General features: G+C 57.9%; 1 protein-coding gene across 1 annotated transcript; it reads left to right on the forward strand.

The window, feature by feature from the left end:
- The first annotated feature begins 846 nt into the window (after positions 1–846).
- Positions 847–21978, forward strand: RAPGEF3 (Rap guanine nucleotide exchange factor 3). The gene is made up of 27 exons (XM_060111888.1): positions 847–954; positions 6991–7044; positions 7132–7238; positions 7449–7570; positions 7710–7878; positions 8468–8552; positions 8878–8938; positions 9049–9125; positions 9323–9469; positions 10020–10132; positions 10424–10512; positions 10817–10895; positions 11101–11251; positions 11330–11412; positions 12225–12264; positions 14843–14924; positions 15207–15353; positions 17299–17396; positions 17846–17971; positions 18058–18239; positions 18513–18603; positions 18743–18793; positions 19692–19779; positions 20144–20208; positions 20640–20694; positions 20794–20865; positions 21753–21978. Exons 1-27 carry the CDS (start codon positions 862–864, stop codon positions 21869–21871), a joined length of 2646 nt encoding a protein of 881 aa, XP_059967871.1. The 5' UTR covers positions 847–861; the 3' UTR covers positions 21872–21978.
- The last annotated feature ends 1921 nt before the right edge of the window (positions 21979–23899 follow it).

Consider the following 23899-nt stretch of genomic DNA (forward strand, 5'->3'; position numbering starts at 1 on the left):
CGGAGGAGAGGCTCGGGGCTCCTTGTCGCTGGGGGTGGGGGAACACCCCCCCTCAAGTCCCCAGCTTTCCCCCCACCCAAGAGGAGCCTCTCAACCCAGCCTGGCTCGGGCTGCCCTGGCAGCGGGTCCAGCCAGGAATTGGCCTGCTCACTTCGCCTGGGACTTACAGCAGGGGCTCGCTGTTGGCGGGGCGGGGGGCGGGGGGGGGCGCTCCCGTCAGCCCCCGCCTTTTGCTAGAGGCTGCACGGCTGTGCGAGCTTGAGGAGGAATATGAAGGTGGGTAAGGTGGGGTTAGGGGGAGGAGGAGCCGGAGAGGAAGCTGACACGGTCGGGGAGTTGGGGTGGGAGAGAGAGGCTTGGTCAGGGGTGAGGGAGGTGGAGAAACGAATGGTTTGAGCTGAAGCTGCATTTCTGGGGGATCCAGAGTCCACAGTCTCATACCGGGAGTTGGTGGAGATCCCTGCAGGACCATGGGCGGTGGAGTGGGACAGAATTCCCCAGAAGACCGGGAAGAAGGACCTGATCTCTGGTGCGCCAGCTGGAGACCCCTAAGTGCGCCAGACCGGCAGGCCCCAGTGAAGGTCTTCCTGTCCCTCCCCCGGCTACTGGCAGGGCTGCAGCACCTCCGCCTGACCAGTCCAGAGGACTCTAAGGAAGTGGTTCTGCCTGGGGCAGTTGTGCCTTGGTCCAGCTGCCCCAGGCCCGGCCTCATGGCTGTCTGCCTTCCTCTTCCCGTCACAGGTGGGCTGGCCAGGTGAAAGCCGCTGGCAGGTGGGCCTGGCTGTGGAGGACAGCTCAGTTCTGGGAGCACCGCCGGTGGGAGGGCTCCCGGACGTGGTGCCGGAGGGGACGCTGCTCAACATGGTGCTGAGGAGGATGCATCGGTCCCGAAGCTGCTCCTACCAGCTGCTGCTTGAGCACCAGCGCCCCAGCTGCATCCAGGGGCTTCGCTGGGTGAGTGCCCATCCCCTGCCCGGGCCGGGCACCAGGGCTGGAGGGGGCCCTGACTGAAAGAATGGGCATGCTGCTGGTGGCCCAGCTTGCCCTGGGGGCATGAGGGGGACAGCTGGGGTGGACAGTGGGTGAGGCAGCTTGGCTGCAGTGTGTGTGTGGCTCACACAGCTGCACTGCATGTGCATGTGGCGCCCAAGTCCCCCCATTCAGGCATGAGGGGAGGGGTAAAGGGATTTGTCATTTAGTTGTCACCTCTGTGTGCCTTGAGTTAGGTGCTTGCGTGCTCTCCAGGTGGTGGTGGGAGGCATGTATGAAATGCTGGAGGCCAGGTCAAGTGGGTGGGGGGTGAGGTAAGCTTGGTTACTGTTTTTTAAACATCACCGTGACAGCATTCTCCTTTAGTGAGGGCTGAACTGCATCGAGTCTGCTTTTGGATCTTGGGGTGAGGTGGTCATGTGAACATTGCTTGGCATCTGGCTTTGAGGGGCTCAGGGGAGAATTCTGAGAAGTTTGGAGGTGAGATGAGCGGAGCTCCCTTTGCCGGTGAAGAATCTCTCTGGAGCTGCAAGAATGAAGGAGAGAGAAAGGGTGTGGGGGAAGGATGTGGGGGGGGGCTGGGGGGGCAGGATAGAGGTTGCAGGATCCAAATCAGCAGAGAAGCTCTCCCCAGCCACCCAGACTTAATAGGTTCTTCACCTGAGATTCGGTGTGTCTATTACTTGTGCCCAGCCCGGGTGGAGGTGAGTGCGGGGAGAGTGCTTGGGCAAAGGGGCAGAGAGAGAGCAGGACTTGGGAGAGCTCCTCTCTTATCAGCAAATCCCTTTGAGTAGAAAGACCACCACTTTCTGCCTCCTTCCTCCTACCTCACCCAACCACCATTTATATTTACCAAAATATGAAGCTGGGTTGAGAAAACTGAAGCCCACCAAGGTGATGGGGTCCTCCTTGCAGTGGGAATCGGGAGGAGAATCTAGGTGTCAGTCCCCAGCTCTCCCCCAACCCCTCCCTCCCTGGGTCTTCCTGACAAGGGGCCTCATGGGCCTGGGTCCTGTTCCAGATGACGCTCTGGAGGGGGCAGGGGAGCTGGGTTCCCTCTGGGCTTCGCTGTCTGCCACCCTCACCCCCCAGGTCACTGGCAGTAGCTACTGCTTGGAGCCAGTGGGCTGGAACCCTCCCTCCCTCCTTCCCTCTCCGGCTATAATTACTTGTGCATTTCCTGTCCCCTTCCCAGCTTGTAGAGGCAAGGTGGGGAGTGGGGGGAAGGTCAGGTGCCAGGACAATGAGGTCACTGGAGGATCCCCCTGGGACCCAAAGTCTGGGAGGGGGTGGAGGAGGCCGCCAGGCTGTCTCCTGGCTCCCCCAGTCCCCAGGAGTGAAGGGCTGGTATGCATGGGGAGGCCGGAAGAGTGAGGGTGAGGGTTAGTGGAGTAAAAAATGGGGTCAGAGGCACAGAAACAAAGCCCCTCCCCTGCCAGGTATGTGTGGGTGTTGGTGATTAGAGGGAACTTAGATTTTCAGGGCTAGAGGCAGGGCACATCCTCTCCTGAGGACCATCTCTGGGGAGTTGGGAGGTGGAGAGGTGGTTTCAGCCCGTTGCATCTGTGGTTTTTGTGTGTGGTTTTTTTTTAAACATCTTTATTGGAGTATCATTGCTTTACAATGGCGTGTTAGTTTCTGCTTTATAACAAAGTGAATCAGTTATACATATACATATGTTCCCATATCTCTTCCCTCTTGCATCTCCCTCCCTCCCACCCTCCCTATCCCACCCCTCTAGGTGGTCACAAAGCACGGAACTGATCTCCCTGTGCTATGCGGCTGCTTCCCACTAGCTATCTATTTTACGTTTGGTAGTGTATATATGTCCATGCCACTCTCTCACTTCGTCCCAGCTTACCCTTCCCCCTCCCCATATCCTCAAGTCCATGCTCTAGTAGGTCTGTTTCTTTATTCCCATCTTACCCCTAGGTTCTTCATGACCTTTTCTTTTTTTTTTTTCTTAGATTCCATATATATGTGTTAGCATACGGCGTCTGTGTTTAAGAGACTCTGGGTATCTGTGAGCTATACCTCTCTTCTCTGGATGATGCCTTTGGCTGAGGAGGGGCTCACTTGAGGGAACAAGTACCCGGCAGGGAGCATGCACACACAGGGTGAAGGGTGGATGTTGAAAGGAGGTAGGGTCCAGAGTCCCAGGAGGGCAGTGCTGGGAGTTATTCAGGCCATACCCCCCTCTTAGAAAATCAAGGGGGAAACCCATCAACCTCCTGAGGTCTGAAGAGAGCACTTTCTGTTCCTACTAGACCAGGACAAGAGAAAATGAAAGCAGGTTACAGCAGGAGGGCCTGAGGTTAGATACAGAAAGGACTTACCAACCACGGCAAAGCTGATGCTGGAATAGGATGGAAGAACATCTCCTTTGGAAAGCATGACGGGGAGATGAGATCTTGGCTGATGTCCGGGAGCCTACAGAGGGACCAATCTGTCTAGAGGCAGGGGCAAGATCAGGATGACCTCTGGTGGGTCCTGCCAGCTCAGAGAAGCCTGGGATGCTTCTCTTTGAGTGACTTATTTGGGGGACGTGGCTCTATTCTCTAACTCAGAAAACATGCTTTCATCCAACCTGTCCAAATCATGGTAGTGGCTAATCATTGTGTAGTATTTATATCCCAGGCGCTATTATGAGCTTTACTTTGTCATATCAGATCATCTCACAACAGCCCTGTGAGATAGCTACTAATGCCATCATCTCATTTTATAGATGCGAAAGCAGAAGCACAGAGAGGCTAGGTGACAGGTCTAGGGTTACACAGCTGCTAAGGGACAAAGCTGGGTTTTGGCCATAGGCGATCTGGCTGCAGAGTTCAAGCTCGTAGTGTACTTTCTATTGCTGCAGATGGTAACGCTGACACCCCAAAACATCACCCCCACTCATGCATCCTTCCCCAGTCCCATCATACACAGCCCTGGCCTGAGACCCTAGCTGTGGCCTAAGGGAACTGGTCTGACGGGTCCCAACACGGCTGTCTGGCTCTGTGCCTGCCCCTCCAGTGTGACTCTGACCCTCAGTGACGGGGGTGGGGCAGGCCATGGTGCTGGTGCCAGGGAAGCTAGCTGGGACCTCCTCTTCCACCCTGAGTCCTTCCTGTCCAGACATGAGAGGAGGCGGTGGGTGAGGGCCTTCACCCCTGCCATACCAGCCACTGCTTCCCAGCTGAGAACCCTCTAAGCTGACCCTCAGGGTTATCAGATCAGGGACAGGGTCAGCGGAAGTACAACATTTCTTGCACTGTGTCCAGATGACAGGTGCCCAGCATGAAATAATAATGTTACATCAAGTTGCTTAACACTGACTAAGTAGTTACTACAGAGCAGGCACGGCTTTGAATGCTTCATGTTATTAACTCGTCTGATCCTCAGAATTACCCTGTGGGATAGGTACTATTATCATCAACCCCATGTTACAGATGAGGAAGCTGAAGCACAGAGAGGTTTATAAGCAGCCCAAGGTCACACAGCCAGCTGGTAATGGGGAACCAAGATTTGAACCCAGGTGCCTGGCTCCGGAGCCCACACACCTGCCTGCTGCTCCGGAATGGCACCTGCCCCCGCCCCGATCCTAGGAGGTCCTGGTGCCTGGGAACATGGCAGGGGTCCAGAGGGACTGTGATGACAAACCTATGGAACTTTGTCTAACCCAGTATTTTCCAAACTTCCTTGCCCATGGAACATTCCTGAGGGCAGCATTCACCTCTTTCATCTCTGCTTTCATGGCACACGGTGGGGGAAGCACAGGGCCGCGGAGGCACCATGGGATATGGTAGGGCTTGGTGGCTAAGAACATGGGCTTTGGAATCATAGAGGCACAGTGTGACTCCTGGTATTCCTGTTTACCAGCTCACAGGGCAGGTTATGTAACCTCTGAGCCTCCTTTTCTTTAGCTGTGAGATAGGAGACAAACACCTACTTCAGGGTCAGCGTTGGTAGAGTTATTCAGTACGATCTTAAATTTCTAAGCAGTTGTGTGACTCTGGGCAAGTTGCTTCCTCTCTCTGGGCTCCTGCTTTCCTCCGAAAATAAGAAGGATGCCTTCAGGTCCCTTCCTCAGCTCTGATGGGCCGGAGCCCCCAGCTTCGGAGCCTCGTGCACATACCCTGGGGCAGGACAGGAAGTGCTTTAAGCAAGGCCTGAGGATCTGAGATCTGAGTCTTGACCAGCCTGGCCACATGACCAGGCACCTCCCCTCCTGATGTGCCCTCCGGGGTCACAATAATACCAGGAAGGGAGTGTGTGCGGGAGCCTGGGTCGTGGGCACCGAAGGGACTTGGGGCAGGGACTGGGGCCACCTGGGCACTCTGACAGTCACAACAACAAGTCATTAGCACTCGGTACTGTTTGTTCCAACTCAGGGGGCTGGCTGGGTAGAACTCCTGCCCTTCCTCCTCCTCATTTCCTGTCACTAAGTCTCCAGGGCTATGTCTGGCACCAGGATGGGCCCCATGACCGGGTCAGGGATACCTATGGGACACCTAGCGACTTCCGCCCGGCATTGGGCCAGGCACCTACACGCTCCAGACCTCAGGCCTCTGCCTGGCACACAGTGGGAGGACGCTGGGACCAGGGGAGGGGACTGTGGCCCCAGGCCTGGTCGTACCCTAGCTCCCCAGCCAGGTCCTCTTCAGGCCCTGTTTGCGGATGGGAAAGCAGCAGAGAGAAGTGGGACGGGAGAGGAAACAGGCAGGTGTGGTGAGTGGAGTGGGACCAAGAATGTGAGCACTTCTGGTAGGAACTTGAGTTTGTCCGTGGCTGTATGGCTGTGTGTCTGAGTTACAAGGGCACTTCACCTCTAGACTTTTGTTTCTTCCTAAGTCAGGGAGGACAGACAATACCTGCTCTGCCTACTTCCCATCTGATCCTATTCTATATGAGATCAGATGAAATCACGGAGGTAGACATACTTTGTAAACTTCAAGTGCCTGCCTTTGGGACGGCTCATAGAGGGTAGGGCATCCTGTCCAGAGATGTCCACAAATTCCAGTTCTCGGGTGGCAGGAAAAGAGGGGCATGAGAGGCTTTCATGGCTGACATCCCAGGGCACACAGGCCCAGGAGTCCTGGATGCCCAGTTGATGCCAAGGGCAGGGAAACCTCGTTCACCAATGATTTGTACGTAAACCCCGTCTTCCAGAGCTGTCCTGTGTGCTACCAAGACCGACTCACTCTTACAGGGTTATTTATGGACTAGCATGACAGCATCTTGGAGAGGAAAGGGGCTTTCCAGCAGGCAGCCCGCCCTCTGCTTCACAGATCAGTAATAATAACTAACATGTATATACAACTACATGTATATGCCAGGCAGCGCTTTAAACATGTGATCTCTATTAACTCACATAATCCTTCCTAAAGCCTGAATTGTTGTTATGAATGTTTTATAGATTTATAGGCAGAGAGAGGTTAAATCATGTATTCAGGGTCACACTGCTGGTAGACAGAGGAGCAGGGATTTGAGTCCAGGAGTCGGTTCCAGGGTTTGTATTTTTAACTACCAGTCTGCACCGAGGCCCACAGAGGGCAGGAGTTTTGCCCACGGCCCCGTGACTAGGGACTGACCCTGGCTTGGGAGCCGGCCCTGGGACTCCAGGCGTCCAGAGCTGCTCACTTCCTGGCCTCTCCCTGGCCTTCTTATCTCATGTCCTCATGCTCCCCCCAGCTCCACTGTGCCCCGTCCCTACACGGTGCAGTTTACCTGGGAGCCTGGGCACACCTGGGCCCTGAGTAAGCAGAACTGGAATCTCATCTATGGGGATGCACCGCTGGAGTCAGGAAGCAAGACAAGGGTCTGGTGATAGGACAGCAGGGCGGGCACGAGGCGGACGCCTGGCATATGGGGGGTGCTCAGTGAGTGTTTGTTGAAAGAGTAGCTAAGTGGACGCCTGGAGTCGGGGACTGGGCAGGGGCTGGGAGTGACGGGGGTGGGCATCTGAGAGCTGGGTTTAAAGGCCCGGCACTAACACTCCAACCCTCCCACTGCCCTCAGACGCCACTCGCCAACAGCGAGGAGTCCCTGGATTTCAGCGTGAGCCTCGAGCAGGTACAAGCCACGAGGGGTGGAGCTGGGAGGCGGCGGCACAGCCAGGGCTCCAGGGCCTGAGCCAGCTGTGCCTCTCCCCGCCCCTAGGCCTCCACGGAGCGGGTGCTGAGGGCTGGGAGGCAGCTGCATCGGCATCTCCTGGCCACCTGCCCCAACCTCATCCGAGACCGAAAGCACCACCTCCGACTCCACCGGTGAATAGTGGCCTTGGCTACCTCCTCGCCCACCCCCTCCAAACCCTCCCCACCCTCTGTTTTCTTTCCCTTTCACTCTGTCCAGGCACCTGGGCCCAGCCCTGCTTCTGGACTAGGAGGGTGCCTTTCAGACGGAGTGTTCCTCCCTCTCGCCTCTCCCGTCCTGCCATTTGAGTCTCCTTCCTCTTCCCTGGCCCCTTCACCTCCCAGGCAATGCTGCTCTGGCCGGGAACTGGTGGATGGGATCTTGGCCCTGGGGCTGGGGGTCCATTCCCGGAGCCAAGTCGTGGGAATCTGCCAGGTGCTGCTGGATGAAGGTGCCCTCTGTCATGGTAAGCCCTAGCCCTGGGTGGGTGCCCGGGGCTGGGAAGTCCTGGGGAGCAGGTGTCCGGTGGGCCTTGCAGCAGGGGCCTCATGCCCACGTGGCCTCAATTTCCTGTCCTTCCCCACGCCTGGGCCTCTGCCCCCCAGTGAAACACGACTGGGCCTTCCAGGATCGAGATACCCAGTTCTACCGTTTCCCCGGGCCGGAGCCAGAGCCTCCAGGCATCCACGAGCTGGAGGAGGAGTTCGTTGAGGCTCTGGCCCTGCTCTCCCAGCGGGGACCTGACGCCCTGCTCACGGTGGCACTTCGAAAGCCGTAAGTCGGGCGCCTTGCGTCTCGCGGCCCTGCTCTCGGGCTCAGTAGTTTCTATTTCCCCTCTGAGGGGGTGGTCCCTTACTTTTTGCGGAGGGAAGGGACCCTGGCTGGACCAGAGGCCTGAGTTCTGGTCTGCATTCTGCCATGGACTTGCTGTGTGATCTCGAGCCCTCCTTCCCCCTTTGAACATGGTCCTTCCTCTGTAACTGAGGCTGTGGGACACGTGCCCACTCTGCGATGCAGAGAGACGGAGGGCTTTGGACTCCGCCGGCAGGTCTGCGTTCAAATTCCAGTTCCACTGGCTACTAGCTCGGTGACCTTGGGCCTCTCCATGCCGGCTTCCTCTTCTGTCAAAGGATAACAACACCCACGTCATGGGGTTGTCGTGAAGGTGGAATGGAGTAATGCGTGTAAAGCGCGTGGCCCAGTGTCCGGCACACAGTGTGCTCCTGGTAAAGGCTGGCCCGTTATTGATAAACTGCTGGGGCACCGGCTGGCCCAGGCCCAAGCTTCGTGGACGTGGTGGCTTCCTGCTCTCGGCCTTGGGCCCACAGCTCATCACTTCTTCCCCGCCTTCCTGTGCCCGCAGCCCCAGTCAGCGCACAGACGAGGAGTTGGACCTCATCTTCGAGGAGCTGCTGCACGTCAAGGCCGTGGCCCACCTCTCCAACTCAGTCAGTCCCCCGACCCAGGCCTGCCCTCCCCACCCCCAAACCTCCCTTCCCTGTGACCGCTGCTGGGCCAGAAGACATTCCCCTCCCCTTCTGCCTGTGGCTGGGAAACTTCCGTCTAATTGCTTGCCCCCGGCATCCTTACCTGAAAGTCCTTCTGCCTCTCTTTGCCCATTTCTTCCCCTTGCTTTGTCTCCTGCTGAATCCCAGGTCACCCGGCCTAACTACATCTCTGTCCCCTGAGCACTTGTGGCTTTGGACCTAACCTCCTCACATGGTCCCTCTTCCCCTGAACTCACCTCATTGACCCTCCTCTCCCTGCCCACAGGTGAAGCGGGAATTAGCGGCAGTTCTGCTCTTTGAACCACACAGCAAGGCAGGGACTGTGTGTAAGTCAGATGGGATGGGAAGCTGGGCACCAGGGACCTGGACATGGGCGGAGGCCACAGGGGAGAAGTGGAGGGTCCCTGGGGGCATGTCTGATCTGTGCTTCTCTCAGTGTTCAGCCAGGGGGACAAGGGCACCTCATGGTACATCATCTGGAAGGGATCTGTCAATGTGGTGACCCACGGCAAGGTGAGTCTTCCTTCCCTGCCCAGCCCCCTGGGGTGTAACTGCTCTCTGGTCCTTGACCTCATGGGCAGTGCCTTTAATAGACCCAAGGCTGCCGACCTCCCAGGTCTCCTCCTGCTTTGGTGGCTCTGTCCGCCATGGGTCTGTCCCGGCGAGGGCTGGGTGGCTGGGCTGGGCTTGTGACTCAGGCCTGACTGCAGGGCCTGGTGACCACACTGCATGAGGGAGACGACTTTGGACAGCTGGCTCTGGTGAACGACGCACCCCGGGCAGCCACCATCATCCTGCGAGAAGACAACTGTCATTTTCTTCGCGTGGACAAGCAGGACTTCAACCATATCATCAAGGTGCCATTGCTGGGGGTGGGGAGGGCAGGGGACGTGGCAGGGACACGTCTCTGGAGAAGTGGTGTGGGGCAAAGGGTAAGGACCGGAGAGAGCCTTTAAGGATCAAGGAGAGGTCGAGGGTGGAGAAGCTCGGGGCAATGGCTGCAGGTGGCAGCCCAGCCCTGCGTGTGTGAGGAGGTGCAGAGCATGCTGAGGAGGGTCAGCAAGCCCTGGGGACCCTGGCTCGGGTGGGAGACCAGGGGGGTTGGGTTACAGAGGGGTGGGGGTCTAGGGTGCAAGGGGATGCAGCATAATGGAGCGTGGGATCTATGGAGGGAGCCCTGGGAGGGATGGGGTGGAGGAGGGGCTCAGGGTGGGTGATGGGCAGGGGTGGGAGTGGGGGTAAAAACCAAGGTCATGGGCACTGAATGGAGTGGGAGAAGGGCTGAGGGTCCCTGTGGGAGCCTTGTGGGGTTCAGCGTTTGGAATGGGGGAGGGAGAGGGAGAAGCTCTAGGGTGGGGAAAGGAGTCATTGTGTATGTTGAGCACTGGGTGTTGGCTTGTTCTCCAGGATGTGGAAGCAAAGACCATGAGGCTGGAAGAACATGGCAAAGTGGTGTTGGTGCTGGAGAGAACCTCTCAGGGCACTGGCCCTTCTCGTCCCCCAACCCCAGGCAGGAACCGGTAACATACCCACCATGCTCCCTTTCCATACCATCTCTCTTGCCCACCTTCTCTCCTTCCATTTCCCAGGCTTTACTCCCTTCCCTGTGTCATGCCCCTGCCCTCTGGCCACCTGGGGGTGGAAAGGCTTCCAGGGACTAAGAGGCATCCCCTGAGTTGGTCCCCCCTCCACCCCAAGGTGAGAGAGGGCTGGCAAATAGGGAGGAGTGATATGATGGATTATTGATGTCTGCCCTGGCTGTGGGAAGGGGAGTCGTGGCTTAAGTGCTCTGGACTGGCTGCTTCTGCTAGGTATATAGTGATGTCTGGCACCCCGGAGAAGATCCTAGAACTTCTGTTGGAGGCCATGCGGCCTGATTCCAGTGCTCATGACCCAACAGGTAGGGGCAGGAGACACCCTGACTGCTCTCTGACTCATTGGGTGGTCAGCACAGCATGGGAGAGGGCCAGGCACCCTGCCGTCTGACCTCATTGGGTGCTAGTTTGGTCCGTTTGGTCAGTTGACGGGAAGTTTGCGTTCCTGTGTTCTTGGTTTGGGTGGGAAGTGCCGTGACAGGGATTGGGCATCGCTGGTCCCTTGCCCGTGGTGGGATTGGGGAAAGGGATGCTCCAGCTGTGCATATACTTGTGCTCAGTAGACTTGACCACTGAAGCCCCCACCTGTCCCCTGTCCCTGCCCTACAGAGACATTCCTCAGCGACTTCCTCCTGACCCACAGTGTCTTCATGCCCACTGCCCAGCTTTGCACTGCCCTCCTGCACCAATATCCTTCCAGCCCCAGGGGATTAGGATGGTGTGTGGAGTGGGGAGAAGGAACCCCTCGTATCACGGCTGTGCCGAGCCCTCCAAAGTGCCAGCATCATGCCAGGCCCAGCTTGTGCGTGGGCTCTGGGCATCCTGCCCCTCCCTTGCCCAAGGTGTGGTGGGTGGTCTGGTTGGATGTTGTGGTTCCCTTGACTGGTGCCCACTTTCCACGCGGAGCCCGCGGGAGGCAGCGAGCAGGAGTGCAGCACCTACATCTGCAACAAGAGACAACAGATCCTGCGGCTGGTCAGCCAGTGGGTGGCCCTGTACGGCCCCATGCTCCACACCGACTCCGTGGCCACCAGCTTCATCCAGGTACCTGGGAGTGCGGCAGGGCTGGACCGGGCTGCCCGGGGTGGACATGGAGTCTCAGTGCACCTTGGCTCCTCCCAGAAACTGTCCGACCTGGTGAGCAGGGATGCCCGGCTTAGCAACCTGCTGCGGGAACAGTGGCCAGAGAGGCGGCGACACCACAGGTGATGCTTTGGCTCAAGCTCACTCGTCACCTGCGGGACGGGCGGCGCGGCGGGGATGGAGAGCACCGCCTCTGGGGTCAAACACGTGGCTTAAAGCCGGGCTGCACCACTGTAGCTATGCCGCCCTGAGCCCATTGCCCTCACCACCCCGCCCTCCCAGGGCTTCAGCTCTTGTCTGTAACACTGGGAGAATACCTCCCCCCCCCCCCCGCACCTGAAGAGTGCAGCGCGGGGCGTGCTGTGCTCACTTGTCTAGTCTTGCCCATTTCAATTAGTGCTCTTACCGGTCCCCTTGCCGCTCGCCCTCCCATCACGTGCTCCTCCACGCTCACGCAGCCACAGTCATTCGCGTGCCATCCTTCCAGCCCCAGCACACCTGCTGTGCTCACTGCCTCCTAATTATTGCCAAGCACGCTTGGTGCCAGCCCCTGCCGGCCGGCCCGGGCAACTTCCTAGCGTTTACCTCGCCCTCCGAGACCTTCCCGCCCTCCCAGGCATCCTGTGGGGGCAGCTGAGGTCCAGGGAGAGCTCCTGTGCAGGCTGCCTGCCCTGACACCGCGTCCCTTTCTCCCTTGAGCTCTCTTTCCCTCCCTTGCTGGCCTGGGAACATCACAGGATCCAGGGGCTGGATTTCAAGTCTTGCCTGTCTCACCAAATCTTTGATCCTCACCAAATCTGCAAACCTCTGAGCCTCTGGTGAGGGCGGGTAGAATCCAGAGCCCGTGTCATCCTCTCTGCTCTTGACCCCATGTCATCCCACCTGCAGTGGGCCCTGCCCGCCAGTCTGACCTCCCTTCTCTCTTGCTCCACAGGTTGGAAAATGGCTGTGGGAACGCATCTCCGCAGATGAAGGTGTCTGCCCCGAATGAGGTCCTCTCGCTTCTGCGGGGCCCCAGCTGTCCCCACTCCTCCAGGGACCACCAGGCCCCTCCTTCGGCCCCTACCCAAGGGGCTCTGCGTGGGCAGCCCCCCGTCCCCTGGCAGCCCCAGGCACATCCTTGGGTCTGGGATAGGTGTTCACGGAGCTCGGGCTGCATGTGGCGCTGGGGCCAGGCCCTGCAGGGAGACACAGAGGTCTAAGGTCACTGCTCCCCCCGCCCCCCCAAGCCAGGGGGCTTTTATTCCATCTGGGAGGTGATTCATGCTCACAGTTAGAGCCAATTAGCAGTTCCCACCTGGGAGGTGAGGGGTGGTGCCTAGGGGTAGCCTCGGAAGCCCAGGGGTTCCTGGGGGCCAGTGCAGGGAGCCCAGAGGAAGGCAGGCCGAGATCCCAGGGCCATTCCCAGCAGTGGGCGGGGGCGGGGAAGCAGGAGGAAGAGCTGTGACGGGCGCGAGATTTGAGGGGTGGGGCGGAAGGGGCTGGGCAGGTAAGTTGGGGCTGGCTGGGGGCTCATGCATTGGGAATAACACCCAGATGCTTCACCTGGGCCTGCAGCGCCCAGCTGCTTCTCCCACCTCATCCTGCTCCCCCCTCCTCCTCGCAGGCTCCTTTTCGGCTAAAGGTGAAGCTCAGCCCCTCCTCAGTCTCCTGCCCTTACCTGCTGGCCCCTCTCCCACCGGCTCCCCTCCAAGGTGTCCTCTATGGTTTTCCTCAAAGCATTATCCCAGTGGAATTGTTTTCTTTGTTTGTCTACTTGCTTATTGTCTGTTGGTGTCTGTCATGTCCCACTAGAATGCCCGCGTGAAGGGCCTTGACCTCTGTCTCCCAGCCTGTGGTTGCCACTCGGAACGGCCGGCGGGCACTGCGTTAGGTGCCGAGGATGCCGTGGGGGGCTGGGGGAGCCACCCTGGCCTCAAGGGGCTTGCAGTGAAGGGAGGGACGGGGCTACAGGGCAATCTCATGCTGCATAAGGGCAAAGACAGGGGTCTCTGGAGACAGGAAGGGGAGGGCTGTCTCCGGGTCAGGGTCAGGGAGAAGCAACCTCTGGGGCTGAGAGCAGCAGGGAGTGAGGGTGGAGGGAGAAGAGGCTGCAGGTGGGTGTGAGGGGGAAGGGAGCCCACCTCCTAATGGAGCCTGGAGGAGAGGGGGGAGGCAGGCAGGGGCCAGAGCAGGTGGGGGCCACCCCACCAGCCCCGTGGGCCACGGTAAGGGGCCTGGCCTTTGTCCCCAGAGGAGTGTGAGCCATTGAAGGTGTCTGAGCCAAGGATTGACAAGATCAGATTTGTGTATTGAATAGGTCAGCTGAGGAGCCTGCGCTTTATCCAGTAGACGGTGATGGCCTGGAAGCCGTGATAGGAAGCTTGATCTGGCTCTGGTCAGGCAGATGGGAGTGGGAGAGAGGGAGGCACCCGAGAGGTGAGGCTGGCAGAGAATAGTTGGGCCGTTTTAGTAGATAAAGAGTGAGGCAACACACCGGCTGGTGGACCCTGGGGTTGGCCTGGGCTGGGGAGGGGGGCACACGGAGACCCCAGGACTAGATGACATGCCGTGGGGAAGCGGGGGCTGGGCAGCAGGAGCCGTGAGCCCAGAGGAATGTCCGAAGAGTAGCCTGGCAGGTGGGATGAGGGATCCGAGGGGTGTGTTGAGTTTGGGGTGATGGAGCACAGATACGGGAGGATCCAGGAGGCATTTGAGACCAGGGCTTGGAAGAAAAGTCAGTGGTATGGTTTTAAGAGTCTTCCATCTGCGGGGGTGGGGTGGGGTGGGAGGGTGCGTGAGGCTGGGAGGAGCTCGGAGGGGAGCGCAGAGATCCGGAAATCCAGGGAAGAGCCACGAACCAAGGTCCGAACCTGATCTGCCACCTTCAGAGCAGGTAGAGAGTCAGTACAAGAGTTGGAAAGAGTGGTCGGTGTGCAGAGGAGCTGTGTGAGGGAGGCCTCTGGCCAGCGGGGGCTCCCCAGCAGCCCACTGTGGCGGGGCCATGGAGGAAGGGTTGTGGGGTGACGGGACAGCTGACACAGTTGAGTGCTGGTGGACAAGAGCAGGGTGCGTGGGGGGGGGGGGGCGCAGGCGACAGGTTAGGATTCCAGCTGGGCCACTTAGCAGCTGTGTTGCTTTGGGTATGTTACTTAACCTCTCTGAGCCTCACTGATCTCATCCATAAAATGGGGATAATAATATTTTGTCAAAGGGCTTTTGTGACTATTTAGATACTTAAAATATGCCTGTACTTAGCCTGGCGTGTAGCTAATAGCAAATGGTAGCTGAAGGAGGAAAAAACCGAGATCAGCAGCTGAGGTGTGTTCGTATTAGAGCAATTCTCGACCCATCTGGTAGAGGGGGTAACACACACGTAGAGGGGCACAGACTGCTCTGTCTCCTCCAGGAGCCTCAGTCCCCAGCGCCTTACCTGGCCCAGATTCATGGGCCAAGCAGAGCCCGAGGGTGGTGTGCGTGCCCCGTGGGTGCCGTGCTGCTGGTGACAGAGGCCCCTCCCCGTCCCTGCATGCTCTCCTGTGTCCTCCCGGCCTTACTTTCTCTCCCTCTCAGGCCCAGAACATGCCTGTTTGGCTCCCCAGCCAGGATGAACCTCTCCCCAGCAGCAACTGTGCCATCCGAGTCGGGGACAAAGGTTGGTGGTCTGTCCGAACCAGCCAGTGCATAGCTCGAACCCTACTGTCTTCACCCTTGACCTTGGGGCGCCTGGCCGAGGATGGCATGCCGTGCTCCTTGGGGTCTCTGTTCCAGGCTCCCCCCTCTCCTTGGCTCAGGACCTCCCACCCACCCAGGCTGCTCCGTAGCGCCCTTGCCCGCCTCCTCGGGACCCTCCCTCCACTGCAGTCGCTGCCCTCTCCCTCCTGGGGTGGGGAGACCAAGCAGCCCCCGCCACAGCTCAGCCAGCCTTCCTCTCCAGTCCCCTATGACATCTGCCGGCCAGACCACTCAGTGCTGACCCTGCAGCTGCCTGTGACGGCCTCAGTGAGAGAGGTGATGGCGGCGTTGGCCCAGGAGGACGGCTGGACTAAAGGGCAGGTGCTGGTGAAGGTGAACTCTGCGGGCGGTGAGTTGTGTCTCTGGGTAGGGTGGCCCCAAGGGAGGGGACCCCCTCAGAGCCGTGCCCATCCCCCGAATTAAGATTATCATCATCTTTTTTATCTTTATCATGTCAATGACGGTTAGCATTTATTGGGAGGTTTAGTACATCTCTTCAAAGTGCTTTGCATGTGGTGCTGAAGAGCATGAACTCTGGAGCCTGCTGCCTGCGTTTGACTTCTGCCCTTTGGCTCCTTTCTCTCTGTCCCTGGGCAGGATGCTTAATCTCTCTGTGCTCTGTTTCATCATCTGTAAAATGGAGATGAAAAGAGTGCCTGCTTCATAGAGGAATTGTGAGGATAAATGAGATAATCTATAAAAGTGTTTAGAATGCTGTCTGACCCATAGTCAGCACTACATTATTATCTGTTATTACATAGCTACTGCTACATCATTGTCATGCTTACATATTTATTTAACTCTAATAGCAATCTTATGAGATAGGTATTTTGATCCTATTTTCAGACAAGGAAACTTAAGCTCAAAGGGGTTTAGTGATTTTCCCAAGTTCACACAGTGAGAGCGTCGACAGCCTTTGAATTCGGGTAGTTGCCCATTCAGTCTGTAGGCATCTTTGAGGGTCAGCTGTGGGCCAGCAGTGTGCTAGGAGGCAGAGGTACCATGGCAGGTAAGGTAGAGCAGCTTGATGGTTAAGAGCCTAGACTGTGGACTCCCAGATCTGAGCTGGAATCCCAGACCCACTGCTTACTTGCTGTGTGATCCTGTGCAAGTCATTTAACCTCTGTGAACTTCGGTTTCCTCGTCTGTCGAATGAGCACTGTAACTGTACCTATCACATAGGACTGCTGTGGCTATTAAATAAGCTACTGTGTTTAAAGCTGTTATCATGGGACCCAGCATAAAGTTGGTGCTCGGAATACGGCAACATTAGGATTATTAAGACCTGCCTTTGGAGAACTTGCGACATTAGAAACCACTGTTGTCCATGAAGGACACAGCCCAGGTCTGACAGCTGGAGCGCAGGGTAGGCAGCTGGGTATCCAGAGAATAATGATGGCAGGGAGACTGGCAAAGCATCCTTCCTTCAGAAAGTAGGGAGAGAGGATGAGGTCACCTGTGCCTATGTGCAGCTCTGGGAAGCACTGCCCTCTGGTGGCTACCTGGCAAGTTGCAGTTGTCCTAAGCCAGTGTTTATTGAGACCCTACGTGCCTGTGCTCTGTTCAGAGCACTGATCCTTTTGATTGACACCCGTGTCAGTAATCAATATTTTATTACAAACTCCATAATGTGTGTATATTTCCTTGTAAGTCACATACATATATTCCTACCCTAATGTTACATGATCATAACACAACACACAAAATAGAAGTGCAAAACTGGTGAGAAAAATCAATAAAGTGAAAGAGCTAATGTTTTTTCCTGGACACGTGGATGGTCTTGTGTACCTTACTTTGGAGGCTGATGGTCTAGGGACTGGGGACTCAAACATGACTAAAAACACAGTCTCAGTCCACAAGAGCTGATGAAAATCCGCACAAAGATTTCTGCAGGGCCTTTCCCAATTTTCAAAGGGCCTATGTATGTATCATATATTTATAGCCGCTATTTATATTTATATCAATGATTTCATTTGACTTGTGAGTAGTCAGGGCAAATCTTAGTGTCTCCATTTGACAAAGGAGGAAGCTGAGGCTCCTTGAGACTCAGCGTTGCCCAGTGTCAGCCTGTCTCACTAAGACTCCCCTTTCATCGTCCTTGGGCCGTGCTGCCCTGTGTGTGCGGATGCGTGGGCATGCGCACCTGTGTATTTAGAACAACTGCCCAGGACTCCAACCCTGCTACTGGGAGAAGAGACCTTCCAGCCTTCTAAATGGGGCCTCCACCCTGCCTCCGGTTGCTCGCTGGCCTCCCTCTCTGTCCCCACCCAGCACAGCCTCTGCTCTCTTTGCAGACACTGTTGGCCTGCAGCCAGATGCCCGAGGTGTGGCCACATCCCTGGGGCTCAACGAGCGGCTCTTTGTTGTCAACCCTCTGGAAGTGCACAAGCTGGTAGGGACAGGCAGGGCGCCAGGGCCTGGGGAGGAGCTGAGTTTTGGGGGTGGTAGGAGTGGGTGCTAGGAGAGGGTCACACGGAGAAGACGGGGAGGGCTGGCTCTGGCTGCTGCTGGGCCTTAAGGAGGAAGAGGAAGGAGTTGGCCTCAGCCAATGGGGAAAGTCCCCAGGTTGGGGGAGGGGAGAACTGGTTGGGAGCTCTCAAGGGGGAAGAGGGAGACCTGCTTCATCAGGGGTTCCCCAGAGAGCAGGCACCCTACAAGGAGGGGTCCCAGCACTGGGGAGCTGTCTGGGACATACCTCCTTGGGAAGCCCCTCCATCAGATGCCCCTCCAGGCCCTGCTCTCCCCGACATTCCTCCCACCCTGGGCACAGAGGCTCCTCCCACCCTGCACCTTTCCCCCAGATTCCCCAGGCAGCCCCCCTGAGCACTCTCCCACCTGCAGACCCCACACCCCGAGCAGCTGGGGCCCACCGTGGGCTCTGCAGAGGGGCTGGACCTGGTGAGCGCCAAGGACCTGGCAGGCCAGCTGACGGACCACGACTGGAGCCTCTTCAACAGCATCCACCAGGTGCAGCGGCAGCGCGGAGGGGAGGGGGCCGGCGATGTGGGCTCCCCACCTGCCATGCACTGACCTCTCCTGCTGTCCCCGCCCAGGTGGAGCTGATCCACTACGTGCTGGGCCCCCAGCCCCTGCGGGACGTCACCACCGCCAACCTGGAGCGCTTCATGCGCCGCTTCAATGAGCTGCAGTACTGGGTGGCCACAGAGCTCTGTCTCTGCCCTGTGCCCAGCCTGCGGGCCCAGCTGCTCAGGAAGTTCATCAAGCTGGCTGCCCAGTGAGCGCCTGTGGGCTGGATGGGCTGGGTGGGCTGGGTGGCGGAGCCCTGAGGCTGCCTTTACTTAAATGCCCGATCCATGGTCAGGGTGTTGCCAAATCTGCCAGCCCCGTGCTTCCCTGGGTCCCCTGGAGCCTCTGCCTCCCCGCCCCGTCCAGCCCCAGTGCCCGCAGGGGCGACGCTGGCCTGGCCCGGCGCTGGACCCCAGGCCGGCTGTTGTATGGGTGCAGGGCTTTGCACGTGGCTGAGGGTCTCTGGGTCTTCTGTTCACAGCCTCAAGGAGCAAAAGAATCTCAATTCCTTCTTTGCCATCATGTTTGGCCTCAGCAATTCGGCCATCAGCCGCCTGGCCCAGACCTGGGAGGTGAGTGCCATCTGCCGGGGCAGGCCAGGGCCTTCCCACCCCGGTCCTGAGTCAGGCCCCTGCCCGTTCTAGGGGTCCTTTTTGGGGATGGTGCTCCCACCCCAGAGCAGTGACAGCCCCGCCTGTCTCTCCTTCACAGAGGCTGCCCCACAAAGTCCGGAAGCTCTACTCGGCCCTGGAGAGGCTGCTGGTGAGTGCTGGGCCCCGCTCCCTTGCAGACTCTCTGCCTGTCCTTGTCTACTTCTCTGGTTTCCAACCCTGGGTCAGGGCCTGGTTCCCTTTGGCCTGTGAGTTTGGGGTGCTGGCTGAGGAACAGGTGTTTAGCATGACTGGGGGCTCTGCAGAGTGTGCTGTATCCCTCAGTATGTGTGGTGGGGGAATGGCATTTGCTATGGCTATTAGGTCCTGCATGAAGGCAGCGTCTGGCCCTGGGGTCTGAGGTGCCAGGGGATGCCGGTTTCCAGCTGACCTGCCTCAGGACTCAGGAAGCAGGTCCTGACTGCAGCTCCCACGGTGTTCTGGGGCCTGTCAGTGGGCCCTCAGGAGACTCAAGGAGCCCATGTGCCAGCCCAGGCCAAAAGATGAGGAAAGAATTCAGGAGCTGAGCCCTCCACTGCCAGGAGCTGTTAGGGGGGCCGGTTTGAAAGGTTTGACAGTATTCAGGGGAGAGCTAGTGCAGGGTGCTTTCATCAGCAAGGCTCTAAGACGCTTGAGGAAAACCTTCTCCTGGGGCTCAAGAGGTTCAAAGGAATTTACGCACTAGAGAGAGAGAGGGAGAAACAGGGACAGAAAAGAGAGAGTTTTCCATGAGACCTCAGGGCCCCTGTGATAATGGCCATGACGTGTCCTTGGGGTTTAATCAGAGGCCAGGAAGCCACGTCATGCAGACTGGCAGTCACAGCTCCAGGCCCCCTCCCGCCTCTGTAGAGCCTGCCTTGGTGAGATCTGGGGCCGAGAGGAAGCTGAGCTCCAAGGGGATGGGTGCACAGCCTCTCCCTGGCACGCTGGGCATTTGGTTGCGCTGTGGCACGTGGTGGGTTATGGTGTATGGGACCTTCCCTCTCTCACTGTGGCTTCTTCCCTCTCAGGACCCCTCATGGAACCACCGTGTGTACCGTCTGGCCCTCACCAAGCTCTCCCCTCCCCTCATCCCCTTCATGCCCCTTCTTCTCAAAGGTAAGAGGACCAGTATCCACCTCCCTGTCTCCATCCCACCCATTCCTGCCCCTGTGTCCATCAGAGGGTCGGTGTCCATCGGACCCTCTGAGTGATTCCAGTGCGCTGATGCCCTGGGGGACCCAAAGATGAACTAGGAGTTCACAGGGTAGAAGCAGAGTTAAGACATGCAGACATTAGATGGCCTACGATACAAGGCCTAAGAGATACAAGGAAATCGCTCCAGGAGGTTAGTTGGGGAGGAAGAGGGCCATGTGCAGGACCGATAGGCCCGAGCCTCCCTGTTATTGACCCCTCACCTTTCCTTGGCTGCTGGAAGGGGAAGGAGTTTGGGGACCTATGAACAAAACCCATCTCTTTGCAGACATGACCTTCATCCACGAGGGAAATCACACGCTGGTAGAGAACCTCATCAACTTTGAGAAGATGGTGAGTCCGAGGAGAGTGGGTGCCTGACACTGGAATGGGTTGCCGGCTATGACGATGGCCTTGCAAGGGGTCGGGGATGGGGTGGGAGATGGTCTAAAGTTCCTCTCAACAATATAAATATGAATTCTTCCTTTAAAATAGCCATTACTCCATTGCATGCCCTCATGAGGGTCTGGTCTCCACTGGGGAGTGCTGGGGTGACAGCCTCAACTATCTTGCTCTTCAACCAGAGCCCCCTCCCGTCTAAGCCCTCCCTGACCTCTGTTCTTCCCAACGCCTGGTCCCCGCTGGGTCTCTGGGTGAGCTGGGGTACAGCAGACAGGACCCCGTCTCCTACAGCCCCTAGTTCCTACGAGCACTTCAGCCGACCCCCAGGCCACACCAGGGTCCCGTTCCTCACACCGGGTCTCATGTCCTTGCTTGGCCCGCAGAGAATGATGGCCAGAGCTGCGAGGATGCTGCACCACTGCAGAAGCCATAGCAACGGTGAGAGGGCGGGTTCCCCGGGTAGGTGCCCCTGACCGATGTCCCCTTCAAGGCACTGGCTTGGTCCTGACTCGCTGACTCCCCCCTCTCACCCGCCAGTGCCTCTGTCACCACTTAGAAGCCGAGTCTCCCACCTGCACGAGGACAGCCAGGGGGCCAGGATTTCCACATGTAAGTGCGGGCAGGGGTGGGTGTTGACAAGTTGGCCATGGCTGGCATTTACAGGCATTTACAGTGCATACATGATGCTGATAATGCTTCACAACACCTCTGTGAGGTAGGTAGAATGTTATCCTAACTTGAAGATGTGCGAACAGGCTGGAGCCTTGAAGAAACCTGTGGAAGCCACAGAGTTAGATAGAGCTGGGACCCAGGTACTCTTACTCCAGATCTGCGTTCTTTTAATTGGCCTTCAGTTGCATGAAATGGGATTAATTATAATCCACAGTTCATACCACACTGTCCTCATTATTTTAATTTATGTATGTATATTCTGATAATACGGTGGGCACCTCTGGACCCAAGCCAAATATGAGCGCGTTGACAATAACTTCCATCTCTCTAGTGGTGTCCCTCTCTCCTGTCCTCCTGCCCCTCCTGCCCAGGGAAGCCACTCTCCTGAATTTTGAGTTACTCATTTTCTTGTTTTTTAAAATAGGTTTATTATATATATGTATGATAATATATATATACACACGCACATACATATACATCTTTCAAATACCTCATATATATATGACAACAAAATATTCTTTAGTTTTAGTTGTCTTTTTTTTTTTTTTTTTTTTTTTTTAGTTTTAGTTGTTTTTGAGCTCAGTAAAAGGGGTATTAAACTGTATGCAATTTGGGGGGCCTGTTTTCTCCAGTCTGTGCTCTTGACCGCCATGCTATTCTGCCCCAGCAACGGGGCGGGGTGTCTTCTAGATTGGCCGTGGGAAGTGGCAGGCTCGGTGGTGGAAGGCAGGGAGGCTGATTTGCTCCTTGGAGGAGGAGGGGTGGGCTCTACAAAGTGCGTGGTTCTCCCCCCCGACCACCCCTCCCCACCTCCCCCCACTTAGGCTCGGAGCAGTCCCTGAGCACCCGGAGTCCAGCCAGCACCTGGGCTTACGTCCAGCAGCTGAAGGTCATCGACAACCAGCGGGAACTGTCCCGCCTCTCCCGGGAGCTGGAGCCGTGAGAAGGGGCTGGGCTGGAGCAGGCACTGGCCGCCAGGAGAGCCAGGGCGAGCCGGGCCAGGAGGCCCACGGGCTGGCCGCGCCGGGCAGGGGCTCTCCGCGGACTGAACTTGAGGCCCTGGAGTGGGCGGCATGGAGGCAGCCGTCCCCTTGATGACTGGTGGCCAAGGAGGACCTCGGAATGGAATGAGCCGGGGCCCAAGGCCAAGGAATGGGGGACAGAGAAGCCCTGGAGTGGGTGGGAGAGCAGAACGCTCCCTCTGTGTGTTCAATAGAGAGCGCTCCACACCAGGTCTTTTCCAGATTCCATGCCTCTCGACTTTGTTGTCCGGCCATCGCCAGGCCCCTGGGGTGTGTTTCCGCAGTGGACTGAGCGTCTGCATGTGTGTGGCATGTGGGTGGCAGGGGCAGGCCCGCTGCCCAGGGAGGTGGGGAGGCAGGGAAGGGTGGGGGCCGTGCTGCTTTTCTTTCCATGGCCTGTGCGATAAACAGCTGGGTGTGGTCGGGGCTGTTTGTCAGGGAGTGGTGGTCCCTGAGGAGCCTTATTGTTACCCTAAGCGGACAGAGAGGCTGTGTTCTCTGGCCAGCCCCGCGGGGGTGTGGCAGGGAAGGCTGAGCCCTGCCCCCTGCCTGGGATGGTCTCTGGGACCCTGCAGGGCTCCAAGGCTGACTGCGGCCGGACCTCAGCCCCTTGGTCACTGGAGCGGCAGGAGCCTGGAGCCCTGCACGGGGCTGGCCCGAGTAGCCCTCAGCTGTCCACGGTGGTCTGAGAGGTCACTCCTCCCTCCCGTCCCCTCCCCTCCCCACTCCACTTCCTGTCCCTCTGCCTGCAGCCCGCTGGGCGGTGCTCGGAGAGGCTGAGGCCGAGGCTTCTGAGGGGAGCCCATCCCTTGCTGAGGCCTAAGGGCATCCAGGAGTCAGATTTCCTGCCAGCGAGGAGAGTGGTCCCAGCAAGCCCTGTCAGCTTGGAGTCCCCTCTCCCCTGCCTCTGCGGCACGGCCCCTGGGGACCAGCTTCCATGAGGACCCTCCTGCCCCGACAACTCACGAGGAAGCCCCAGGTGGGGCTGCCCTCCTCTCTGCTCCCTGTGGCTCTGAGCCTGGCCAGGGGAGGTGCGCTGTCTGACCCTGAGAGGGGCCTCTAGGCCTTGGGGATGACCCGGAGTACGTTCTGAGCAGCAGGGTCCTGGGGCATGTGGAGGGAGTGGGCCCATACCTGGGAGGAGGAGGCAGCTGGCACAGCCGCCGGGGCTCAGGCTGGACACACCCTCACCTACCCTCGCTCCTGCACTGCCAAACCTCTCATCCCTGTGGTCATGGACACACACTGCTTCCAGAAAGGGCCAGAGCCCTTGGCAGGAGGCAACCCAACTGGGATTATGCCTCGGGTTTCTAAGTGCGTCTGAGCAGGTCAATGAACAGTTCTCCGCCTCCATTTCTCCATCTGTAAGATGGGTGTGATACGATGATCTCAGCTCTTAGTGGCAAACAAGTAAACTGCAGCTGTGCCTCTGCAGCTGAGGTGACAGCTGACGGCTGTCCTGTGTCCTCTGCCTGCTGGGGCAACATCGCCTCAGAGGAAGTGGGGAGCCCACTCCCTCAGGAACAGCCTGGGGTGGAGCAGACGGCAAGGTAACCAAGCCAGTGCCCTTGCCCATGGGTAGAGATGGAGGACCCTGAGGCACGGAAGCTTCCAGAGCTGAGCAGACATGACATGAAGTGCAGGCCCGGTGAGTCAGGACTCCCAGGGCCTTTCTTCTCTCTTAAACCCATTGTCTGTCAACGTTTCAGCAAAGGCCAGACCAGCCAGCCAGGCGCCCTTCTCCATCCTTTCAGACCCAGGGTGAGACCAGCCCTGTGATGAAGAGTGGGACCCAAGCGTGGTGGGGCTAGTGTCCTCCATCAGCATTTCTCTTTTTCTTCCCTGTGGTCACACCCGTGTCCCCAAGGAGCTTTGGCAGTGCAGGAATCTCCCTTCCACCTTGACCGCCTGGCCACCTCTAGCTGCCTTAGTCTCTGGGGCTGGACACC

The sequence above is a fragment of the Mesoplodon densirostris genome, chromosome 11 (genome assembly GCF_025265405.1).
Source record: "Mesoplodon densirostris isolate mMesDen1 chromosome 11, mMesDen1 primary haplotype, whole genome shotgun sequence".
Taxonomy (NCBI): Eukaryota; Metazoa; Chordata; class Mammalia; order Artiodactyla; family Ziphiidae; genus Mesoplodon; species Mesoplodon densirostris.